Source organism: Solanum pennellii, chromosome 4 (genome assembly GCF_001406875.1).
Source record: "Solanum pennellii chromosome 4, SPENNV200".
NCBI lineage: Eukaryota > Viridiplantae > Streptophyta > Magnoliopsida > Solanales > Solanaceae > Solanum > Solanum pennellii.
In genome coordinates, this window is record NC_028640.1 from 51,662,473 (window position 1) to 51,675,448 (window position 12,976).

Here is a 12,976-nt window from a genome sequence, read left to right on the forward strand (position 1 = left end):
ATTCCATGTTATTATTATTTATTATCACTCAAAACGCGAATAAATTACCTAAGCCTAATTAATAAGTACGTGTATTTTTTAGCAAAGTATTGTTGGAAAGTATTGGAATTCACAACTATTATCATAATTTGAGGTGCGTTTTATTACATTATCTTAAATGATAATTCCCTTGAGCCTTGATAGAAGTGTATCTCGCATCATTCAATAATCTTTAAGTTATAAACACAAAATCTGGGGAGGGGTGGGTGGGGGGAGGGGGAATACTACAAAATCTAGCACCACAAAATGTCGGAAGAAGAGTTCATAATTTTTTAATCTCTTCCATAGAAATTAAAGACATAATGAACATATATAGATAAAATATAGCGTAATACATACATATATCCTTTAATTTGGGTTCAAATTACTTTTATATCCTTAAATTTTGGGTGTGCACAACTAGACAGTTAAGCTTATATAAAGTTAAACAAATAGATACACATATCCTACATTGCATCCTACATGTAATTTTTTGTCCTATGTGTATTGTGTCACGTAAGACTCATGTGTCTACTTATTCAATTTATACAAGTTTAAGTGTCTGTTTGTTCATACGAAAATTAAAGAGCACATTAATGTATTATGCCAGTAAAATAAGAAAATGACGGATGGTTTCAATGGTAAGAAGAAACTGTTTTTGTAAAGACCACTAAAAACACCGAGTACTATTGACGAAAATTGTAATACGTACTATGTAGTAAAATCCCCTACCTTGAGTAGTACTAGCAGCATCTTGTCGCTATCTCGTAATGATGCATATTAATAGAGAATATAATTTATCTGTTTTCAGCAAAAAAAAAAAAATCAATAGAAATCAGGGAAATTTAGTACTAATATATTAAAGGGAGAGTTGAGCTCTCTGTTTAACTTTAAGATTTTATTTGCGTGTATATATATAAGCTCTTGGTATTATATTTTTCTTTTGATAATCACACAAAATAAAATTGTTATGACAATTATTATTATATCTGTCCTTTAAGTTAAGTAGCTACGATAAGAATATTTTAGATATTTAACAGGGTTTGTGTGATAAAGCCTTTCTAACATTATGGATAAAAAGATAGAACAACTTGATTTATTTGCTTAATGAGGCTTATTTTCCTCAATTATTTCTCTTGGCTTTTGGATTGTACAGGTGAAGTTTTATGGGCCAAGAACTCCCTTGTCAAACGTGATTGGAGAAACTTCAAAAAATGAGTATAGTTTGGGCTTGTGAATAAATGATTATAGTTTGAGCTTATGAATTATAGCTACATGTTGAGGGAGGAGAGAGGCAAACGAGATTAGGAGGTGGAGGAGAGAAGCGAGTGAGATCTAGGATATAGAGGAGAGAGGGGTTGATTACATGTTGTATTTGTCATATCATGTTGTATCACTAATACAAATGATATTATTGATTTGTATCAAAATGAATACAATTGTATTAAAAACTAATGCATTTAGCTATCTATTAGGAGGAGAGAGGCGAGCGAAATCGAGGGAGGGATGAATACATTTGTATTTATTGTATCACAAATACAATTGATACAAAATATAAATACAATTGATATAATATACAAATATAATTATCTGAATACAATTGATTTGTATAATAGATCGAATATAATTGTATCAATCGTATTTACAATCACAATTTGTAGTGATGAATACAATTATCATGATACAATTGATACAAGATTGTATACAGTTGATACTTAATACTCAATATGTCCCAATTTATGTCAAACAATTTAAGATTGGCCTCCAATTTATGCATGAAATTTTCAATTTTTTTAAAATGAAATTTATGTATTTACAAACTAAGTAAAAAAGTATTATAAGCCATAATAATAAATGGCGATTCAAAATATTTGAAAAATGTATCTACGGTAAAAAATAAACTTAGTTGAATATCGAATTCGAAGGATCAATAAATTAAAACGAAGGGAGTACAAAATACAATTGATATGAAATACAAATGCATTTGATACATAATACAAAATTCAATTGTTATATTTTTGTGGAATGTTTTTGGGGCTGCAATTGTTTGGGCTGGATACAGAGAGAGGGGGGTGGGGGTGCAGTGGGAGGAGAGAGGCAAGAGGAGAAAAAGACTCCTATAAAAACCTAGGAAAAATTACATGAATTAATACATTTTTAAAAATAATTACTGATTTTAGCGATACTTTTTGTTTATTACCATTTATAGCAATACTGTGATAAATCTGTAATATGTATTAAAAGTGAATTATGTATGCAATATATTTGAATTATAATTGTTTTTGAAATATATTATGTTTATTTGGTAAAAAATTGTCACATTGTATTATAAGTGTATTAAAATGTGTGATAAGTGTATTATTCATCATTAAAACTTGTATTATATTTGAATAATAAATTTATCTCTGTAATATGTATTAAACTTGTATTATAAATGAATTAAAAGTGGTTAAGTGAAAAGAAAATGTTATTGCTATAAATGGTAAATATTTTTTATTATAGTATATTTATGTAAGTTTCCCAAAAACCTATATATAACTAGAAAATGTAATTTTTTATCTTGTTGTAATCCCCCCCTTTATTTTTATGAGATTACTCTAAGGGATTGTCTGATGTGAAGGATTATACCAAATATAGTTTTGGAATAAAATTATAGTGACACTTAATTTGTTGTTTGGTTGACATGTGCAAAATAACTTATCCCAAAATTAATAATTAATATTGAGATAAATTATTACTATCTTCAGATGGTATAATAATATATCATAATGCTCAATGTCCGTGATTTTTCATTTGGTCCAAGTGTTTTGGACGCCAAAGTACGGTTTAAATATGAAAAAGATGATAATAATAATTAATGTGGTTTGGTCATATTTCAGTTTATTTCTGCTGCCACAACAAATTATTTATATCATAATTAATTAATTTCTAATCCAAACAACTTGATACTAATACAACTTAAATAAACTTGAAAAAAGTAATTAGATTTGGACTTTGGTTGAGTAGAGTACAAAAAATTCATAAGAATTCATACATGAAAAAAATTAAGCTAAATAAGGTGACTCTTTTGTTTCTAATAAAGAGAAACAACCCAAATTCCTACAAAGCTCACAGTAAAGAAGAAACAAAAACAAAAGCAAATCAATTTGAAATGTCTGGAAAGTTAACTAAAGCTCTACCAAAAAAATATACAAGTACCTGAATAAGGTAGAGGTATTTTTTAAATCAAACAACTTATTTTAGAAAGTATATATTTAGTACAACAAACCAGTCACTAAAAAATAATACTAGAATAACTAATCACAACATAACTTTATCCCATCATAACTACTCAAACCAAACAACGCCTATGTTGTTGTTGCCATAATGTTATAAAACTATTCAAATGTTTGACAAAAATAATCTATCAATTCTAGCTGAAAACATAAGGACATGCAATGTGAAATAACATGTCCATACTACCAAAATAAATAACAAATCCAAAAAATGATCAATAATTAACACAGTATTCTTATATCAAATTCCATTAAAACATAAAAATAAGTTGGGCTAGTCGAATATGACTCCAAAAAAAAAAACCTGAGTCAATAACACTCGAATTTTTTTTTTAGAAAAAGAAACTAGAATATTAACTCAGCTATGCTAAATGTAGAAAAAAAAACTAATTACACTCAATAAACTACTAACCAACTAATTATTTGAGCATATGAACATACCAAACTATGTAATAAGAGCTAACTGATTATTTGAGCATATGAACATACCAATCTATGTAATAAGAGCTAACTAATTATTTGAGCATATGAACATACCAAACTACGTAATAAGGGCTAACTGATTTTTTGAGCATATGAACATACCAAACTATGTAATACGAGCTAACTGATTATTTGAGCATATGAACTTACCAGACTATGTAATAAGATCTAAATAACATTTCCCCTACTATATCATCAAAATATTTAATGAAATCACATGGTTTGCTAAGCTTTATGAACAAATATGGACAAGAAATACTCCGTACAATTGTTATAGTTGCCTTAGCATTATATGATACAATAGTGAGGGAGAGAAGAGAAGGGGGTAGGGAGCCCCATTATAGACGCTTGTGCATGTCCAACATGTATGCAAAGAATGAACCTACAACAATAGTAAACATACTGACAAGACAAGTGATCAATTATCATGCTGCTGCAGATTTCTTATCCTCGTCGTCGTAGATATTCAAAGCCTGAAGTAACTTTGGCCATGACTCTGGAATTCCTCCAGGGAGATCAAACTCCAACAGCTTACCTCGCTGGCGGTAAAAGTCCTCTACTGGTTTGCTCTGCAGGAACAACATAATACCTAAGCAGTTAGTATGTTACAACAACATAGCTAGTGTAAGTCTGGAGAGGGTAGGATATACAGAGACTTTATCCCTATCTCTGTGGGCAAGCATTTAGGGAAGTAAATTATGAATGTGGTCACAGTAGCTAACTGAGAATTAAGTTTGTACCATCTCGTCCTAAAAAAGAAATGAGGATCTGGGGTCTGGGGAGAAAAAAACACAGTTACAGGAAATACAACAATAGGTTAGTAACCATTGCACAAAAGAAATGCACATATTGACAAAAGAGGCCACTTTGGAGGATCAGATGCAATAGCAGCTCCAGCGCAATCCAACCAATCAACTATACTTCAACCCCAAACTAGTCGAGACAGGCTAAATAGAGGACAGGAGGAAAAAAAAACTAAAGGGTTATAGAGTATCTCAATGCCACTTTTGACTGTATACAGATGTCAAAAACAGTGATTATCTTCCGATTTGACGTACTACAAGAAAACACAAAAATTTGGGTAAATGATTCGATGATCTGCTTGTAAAACACATCATAAGTGCTCAGAATTATCAATTCTTGAGTTGTGAATGGCACAGATTTTTGTTGTCTACGGAAGTGTGAAGAAGTTGTAACGTAGGAATGGGGTATACTCACCAGTCAAGTACATGAAGAGAACGCTTGCACAAAGCGAGAAACAATAAATAAGAGAAAAGTAGATCATACCATTTCATGGTAGATGCGGAGGCGTTCCTTCACAACATTTTCAGTGTCATCAGACCGTGTAATAAGTTTGGTTTCACAATGCGGAGGAGGGAGAAGGGGAGGCATGTACATTCTAGTTTCTCCATCATCACCCTTCATATCAATGCATGCAACATTATAATTGCCTCCACACTCACTACAAGTCCTTCTTCCCAAGCACTTGGCAATCAACGCATCTTCCCGAAGCTTCAGATTAATCACCAAGTCAATGTCTGTCACTCCCTCTAAGATTTCCTAAATAACCAAATAACACATATGACAGGATCAGAGAAAATGCCGTCTATATCTAGTTAAAGGAGGAAAAAAATTTACTAGTTTCAGTGCACAAAGCAGCTTAGCCACTATCAGGGAGCAGTACTTACACTGTTTATAATTCACTGCTTGGACCTGTACACATATCAGATCTGTTTCATCTCTAGATCCAATTATAGGGGAAATAAAATTCCAAATATAGGAACCAAGGGCTGCAGAGTTTCAATTATAGTAAAAGTTTTGCTTGGTATATAAATAATTTAGCCTTCAAACATTAGACCATAAGCTTCAGCATTTGCCCATGGATTCTAATTTGTTACCAGAACTTAGCAATCATATCAGTTATTCTGATGGCAACAAAAGATATGACCTGACAAGCCAAATTCAGGGAGCAAGGGTCCACGTCTTAGTATCAAAAAGTAGAAGAGACTGAGAATACAGGTCCATGACACCACATGAACAGACTTTTACTCCGCTGGAGGGAGCAAGAAGCAGACATAGCCGGGAAAGAAAGGCAGGGGAATGCTTGTGTTGGCAACTTTTGGTCCCAAGAACAAGGGAAACAAAGATGATCCTCTATACTGGTGAAGACACTCCAGCAAGCAGCCCTAGACCCTAGTACAGGAAACCTTATTTCACTAGTGAATACTGAAGACATCAATGTCCTGACTTTGCATAAAGCATTGCCAAAAGATAACTGGCCGTACCTCTACTTTACAGCCTCCTGAAGTTTCAGTAAATTATTACATTGATCTTCATCAGTGTTCAATTTTTGCCCTTCAGATAATCGATTCAAACTTTGTGCATCAACCAAAAAACAATCATCAGGAGAGCATGAGGATCCTCTCCTTAGGATATACAACTAAGGGATATCAGCTTTAATGTTACCAACAGTTTCTCCCTACCCTTGGGGGATGAGGATACTCATGTTCCTTACTTCCTTCCATATTACCTTTTTGAACAAAAGGAGTAGGGTTAAACAAAAATGTAAGATCCTTACATTGGGAGGAAGATCATGGATGCAATCTTAATTGCCACTGAGTGTGGGGGAAACAGATGAAGAAGCCTAAATCCAGGTATCTTATTCAAACTACATATCCACTAAAAATATATCACTTGAACTGGAGCTCCCTCATCCATATGCTTCAAAGAATGGGGTTTGGCACAAGATGGATTGTGTGGACTAAACATCTAAGTTGCTCAGACTCGGGTGCGGGTGTACAAGTGTGGATCTAGAGGTCGGATCCTTCATGATCTAATTTTTAAGATTCCCGGATAGGATCCATGTATGATACGGGTGCAGGGAGTCGCCTAAAAATAATCAAAAATATCTAAAAATAAAGTTATAAAGACCAGATTATGACATATTATGTGGAGAACTTGAGGAGAATTCCGGAAGGAGTGAACTAGAAACTTCCATATAAAAGGTATTCCATTTCCTTCAATTTCACCTTAGCTTTTGTATTGATTATAGGAATAATTAAAATTGTCCAGACTTTCCCCAACGATTTTGGTCAAAGTACCCAAAATCCGTTGACCAAATCGGACAAGGATCCCACACCCATGTCGTGTCGACATGGGTGCGGCACCAAAAGTGAAGAGTCCGAGCAGCTTAGCTAACAATTACATCAGCACAGTGATATTCTCAGTTTTGAACAACAGGACTCAAAATGGTTTTGAAAAGAGATGGAAAATTGTCTCTGCTTGCATTTGGTGGACAGTCTGGGAGGAAAGGAACAGGAGATGTTTCGAAGACAAGCAGAGCAACTTAGAGGGCTTTAAGATGATCTGCCTCACTTTTTTTATTGTTGGTGTAAACAGAATCTAATAGCTCAAACAGAAGAGATTTTTGATGTTTTAGACTACTTATAGGAGCAACTGATAGATGCACATGTTGTAAGTTTTTGAAGGGAGCTACACTTTTTGATGTAGGTTACAAGATTTGCAATCCTACATTAGGCAGTAAGTTGACTACATCCTCTAATAGTTCATCTTTCTGACTTTTGATAAATTGATCCCCTGCCATCGTTGGCAGCTTCCACAAATTTAGAAATTGGTCAAATCCCACAAACATTGGTGCAGCAATCAATAATACAAAAAACATAACATCACATAAAGCAATCCACAAACAAAATATTGATTAAGAACCAATAGAAAGATTTACCAAATAAAGAAGTTAAGCTTCTAATCAAAAGATTCTACCAAATAAAGAAGTTAAGCTTCTAATGAAAAGATTATACCAAATAAAGAAGTTAAGCTTCTAATTAAAAGATTCTACCAAATAAAGAAGTTAAGCTTCTAATTAAACAGAGGAACATATAACAGCCACAACAGTCCAAGAAAACCCTAAAGTTGTGACTGTTAAAATCACTAACACAATACGTTGAAATACATCACATGAGCCTTTCGTAACTGAAGTATCCACAATTGTATGGCCATTAAAGCTAAAACCCAAGCAAGGGCATTCAGTTCTTAGATTGTACTTTCCCTGTGCTCTCATACTAGTCATATAAAGGTAGAGAAGCAGATAATAAAACCATGCCTCAAAGACTGTCCAAGAGAATTAGAATGTATACTCAACATTGTACATTCCATCCTTATTACCAGGAGACAGTTCTCTAGTTAGCAAAATTTACAGCTGATGCTCATAGAGGAGTAGCGACACAACATTTTATGCCAGTCAAACAATCAAAGCGTGTACATGATGCTCCATTAAGTAGAGGCAATTGTGGATGATATCTGAGAGCTAAGTAAAGCCGTTTAACAAGGTACATCTGAGAAAAGGTTAATGTTAGTAAAGACTACGCAGTAATGAAAAACCTAGCGAGGACATAATTTAGAAATTTCAAGGCCATTACTTGCATTGACATACAAAAAAATGATAAGCAATATCAAAATGTTTCTAGTAGCAATTGAAGAGAACATATAAGACGATGTACATGGCTGTTCAAACATGCCTCAAATTTTGAAACTAATTGTAAAAAATTGAAGACTGGTTAACCGTGGTCAATGTTTAACAAGGTCTCTCCCAATCATCAGGTGTCACTAGAAGAAATCAAGAAACAACTAATATGACACACTTAGGCCAGATCTTTGCTCTTGTTAGCTCAGACATTTTCCCTTATCTACATATGAACATAAGAATTTGCTAATATATCTGATGAACATATTATGCAGTTCAGAGTTTTGCTCTTTGCAGAAACTTTGACGTATCATACAAATAAAATGCATCTCATGTAAGATGAAGTATTATCTACTCTAGTTAGGATCTTATCACCTCAACTAAGAGCTTAATTCACAGACCGCACAATCTATTGAGAGAATCATATCGAGCTTTGCTGTTGATTTCAACCTTTTGTACTTTATTCATTCATTTCGTTCAACAGCATATTCAACTTTTCTTGAGCAAGCGGCATTCCAAATGCAGGTCCAGCTATAAGCCCATAACCGTTAACCTGTTACAATAATGCATCCTTGCTAGTTGTGAAACAGTCCTCAAGTACTGACATTAGAACGTTAATAAATTATCTTGCTAGGTTATATCCATAGCAAGCCCCTGTGTGCCAGATGCCAGACTGTGAAAGAAAATATTGGCCTATTAAAGTAGATAGATGCACAAGATGAAGTCCCAATCAACAGGTGCAACCGTCAAATTAAATAATACACACATGTAAGAAACATGACAATAGCACATGTACACAGATATCTGTGTGTGTATGCACATTTATATGTAAGTATTTCCTTTAGATTCGTAAGCTATTCCCTAGAAAAAACTGGGGAAGTATTTATTCAGAAGCGCAACAATCAATCTAGACACAGGAAAACCATTATACAAACAACTGCTTACCGCCTGCCGTATAGTTCGAGGAAATCCATCAAGAATAAATCCTGTTTCACCCTTTGCTTCTCCAGCTTCAAGACGCTTAGATAGCAAATCTATTACAATTTCGTCTGAAATTAATTGCCCTTGGCTAACAATATCCACAAGCTGCAACAGAAGGCACAAAGTAAGTACAGAAAAGAAATTAGTAGAACGACTTTAGGGGGGGGAAAAGGCACAGTGGAGTAAATGAAGAGCATAATCAATAAAGAAGATATATACAAATTCATATTTTCACATCTAAGCTTAAGAATTAGACTTTTTTTTCTTTTTTTAACAATATCATCACTGCCTCTAAGAATTAGACTTTCCTTCAACTTATCAAAGAAACAATTATTTTATTACAATACAATTTAAAAGGCACTACAGCAGAAATATGAACACATAAGTATTTAATAGAAATTAAGATGGATGGATAAATGATATTAGAAATAATCATATCTGACAAAGATGCAAGTAGCACATATCGAGGAGACAACGAGAGAAGAACGCATGATGGTCAAATCATGTTGTATGTACTTCAAATTGCACTGATTGTTCGCATAACACTATCATGATTCAAGGCATTACAGAGATCGAGCTATCCCACATGGAACAAAGTTGTCTCGAAATACCTTCAATCTCCTCAAATCTATGTGGTTTTGTCAAAGAGCATATACAATGGAAGCAAAGATCCATATAGGCAATGCCAACTAGTTAGAATTAAGATTAATTGGTTATTGGTACTTACCTTTGGTCCAGTGTCTGCCAATATGCTTTTTTAGTTTGATTAAAATTTATATTTTGGTGTAGGAACAAGTGTGATAATTGAAATTTAGAGAATCTCTAGTCGGTACTTCAAAATAAAATTACTGAGCAATGAAATAATGGACCCAAAAGAAAGAATAGAACCAACTCATGTCTCCAATATATGAAGGACAAAAAAGGGAACCAAGTCACGTCTCGCATACTACTAGTTTAGGGTTGAATCATCATAATTGTTATTGTAGTACTGGTAACTTTTTTTCAGGAGAACATCATGTGAAAGCAACAAGATATCCAGAAAAAAAGATTTTTCTAGTTTTTATTTACTGTCCAAATAAGATACAAAAGTATTAACTATGTAAACATTAAGAACTTTCCAAATGATAATTCTTTTTTAAACATACTCCTAAAATGGTTGCATTGTCCAAAGTCAGGAAAGTCAATCTTAAAGTCATTGAAATAAGCTAACATTGACTTTTAAGAAAGAGAATCTTTTTATATGGTAAAAGACCTAATATATACATCTAAAAGTGAGAATACCATATTTATCTCTCACAACATTGATAAATGTATCTCTCACACCACTAAAATGCAAGCATACTTACAAATACTTTCCCTATTATTTAGCTATTGCATAACTTTATAAGATGCTATAAGAGTTGTTGCAGCATTTTCATTGACTCATGGGTACAATATCATTACATAAAGCATTTGTATGGAACTGTATTAATAAAGTTTCAGTCGAACAAATCAAATGACAAGGGTAACAGCAAATCTCCAACTTATCCCTTACTTGGTCAGTCATTTGGAACCCTTTAAGTGCATCATGGTCCTTATATTAAAAGATCAGCCATTTGTAATCTTCAGTTGACTACTGTATCTACACATGCACACATAAATCAAATCCAGTAGATGTTTGCATCTGGAGTGGAGGAAAATGCTATCCCTTAGAAATGATTGTCTTGATCAATTTCTAGTGCTTGGTAATGTACAAAAGTAGGTGTATATGCATAGCAATTGCACAGAAGTAGGATAAGCTATGAGATTAGTAGTTTCGTAATATATTTAGATACTAAAAAGAAAATAAATTGTAGAATAAGAGAAGTAAAATTGGATAAGATTTGAGATAGCTGAAAAAAGAAAATGACTTACATTTGCGAGATTTTACAAAGATACGAAAATCTGTGGAAATAGGCAAAAGATGGGAACTTCACCACCATTCCATCCCATAACTTTCAAAGATACACACAATTTAATAGAACCCCCAGAATCACTTGGAGCACAAATTTTCAAGATTTTACCAAAAATATGGAAATCCGTGGGAACTAGGCAAAAGATGGAACTTTACCATTCCATCACATAAATTTCAAATATACAGACAATTTAACAGAACCCCAGAATTACTTAGAGTAAACATTTAAAGATTTCACAAACATATGAAAATCCGAGGGAACTAGGCAAAAGATCACATAAATTGCTACACATAATAATTTAATAGAAACCCGAAACAATTCAAAAAGCAAAAAGGGCACAACCTTTGAGGCAAGAGGACCATGAGAGGATAATTGTTGACGGACGAGATCACCAGTAGCTATGTGGGGTACGCCAAGAAGCTTAGAAAGTCGAGCTGCATAAGTCCCTTTCCCGACACCAGGGCAACCCAGGAATACCCACTGAATATTTCTGCCCTTAGGCTCCGATGTAGGTAATTTTTCAGAAAAAGCCCTGCTAAAATTGGTGGGTCTACATCTCCATGTTCTTACCACTGCACGGGTCCAAACCACCATAGTTAATCAATGGATCTTTACCGTTTTGTGAGATTAATGATTGAATTGAATTGAAGTAAGAGTGATTGAGGAAAGGAAAAGAGGAAAATGAAAGAGGTGGGTAGGGAAAAGGAAAAGGAGAAATGGGGGTTTGACAATGCCGACCATGAAAGATGTCAGCAAGCATAATGGGTTTCAACACAGCATCGAGAGGACTGGGGATCTATGTCTTCCAACTATACTCAATACAATAATGCACTCCTGCTTTAGGGCCTATATGGTGATGGGCTATTAGCATACACACTTAAATTTTTATGGAATCAAAATGTCAATATTTTAATATTTAAGAGGGTTCATTAGCAACATTTTCAATATGGGTAACTTTCACATATAGCAAATAAAAAATTTATATTTGTATGTTATAGCAAAGTTTGCATAATTGCGCTTCATAGCAAATATAAAAACTGTATAATTCGCTATACATATATAATTGTGTAATTCGCTGGCCTAAATTGTATAATTCGCTGGCCTATTTTGCTGTAATTTTATAATTCGCTATCCTATTTCACTGCGATTGTATAATGCACAATTGTATAATTCGCTGGCCTTTTTCTCTGCAATATTTGAAGTAAAATGTTTGTAAATTGTATAATTAAGTGTATAACACGAAGATATATATTTTTGCATGTGTATATACAATTTTCTCTCGCTTTATACAAAACAGAAAACAAAATTTATACACTTCTGTGTATAAAGCGAGATAGGCGAGCGAGAACAGAGAGTGGCGAGCGAGATTTTGGGAGAGAGACGTCTGGCAAACTTTAGCTAACGTTTGCTATGGGGCACAATTAAATCAAAATCTAGCTACTCCATTTATTTTAGGGTATTAGTTTGCTATTATATACAATTTTTCCTTTCAATATTTAGTAAAAATGTCAAATTTTAGTTTGTTATGTATCTTACTTATGTTTTTATTATTTATTTTTATTTAAAGAATATAATTATTTAATAACAAAAGGGAGAAAATCAAGGGAGAGAATATGTCAAAAAAAAAGGTAAGGATCACTTAATTTTCTCATCAGTTACATTTTCAAATAAAATTTAAACTTTGTTCTTTTTTTTTCTCCAGAATTTTTACCTTTTCAAAATTATATTCATTTCACAATATATTCTATTTATATTTATATAGTTTTTTATTAGTTTGTATTGATTCCAATAGGTATGCCGAATGT

General features: G+C 33.2%; 1 protein-coding gene across 1 annotated transcript; it reads right to left on the reverse strand.

Moving 5' to 3' along the window:
• Window positions 1-3,935: 3,935 nt before the first annotated feature.
• Window positions 3,936-12,001, reverse strand: LOC107018108 (probable adenylate kinase 6, chloroplastic). The gene is made up of 4 exons (XM_015218491.2): window positions 11,514-12,001; window positions 9,202-9,342; window positions 5,064-5,336; window positions 3,936-4,345 (listed from the first exon to the last, which is right to left on the reverse strand). The coding sequence occupies exons 1-4, from the start codon at window positions 11,763-11,765 to the stop codon at window positions 4,202-4,204; spliced, it is 810 nt and encodes a 269-aa protein (XP_015073977.1). The 5' UTR covers window positions 11,766-12,001; the 3' UTR covers window positions 3,936-4,201.
• Window positions 12,002-12,976: the final 975 nt, after the last annotated feature.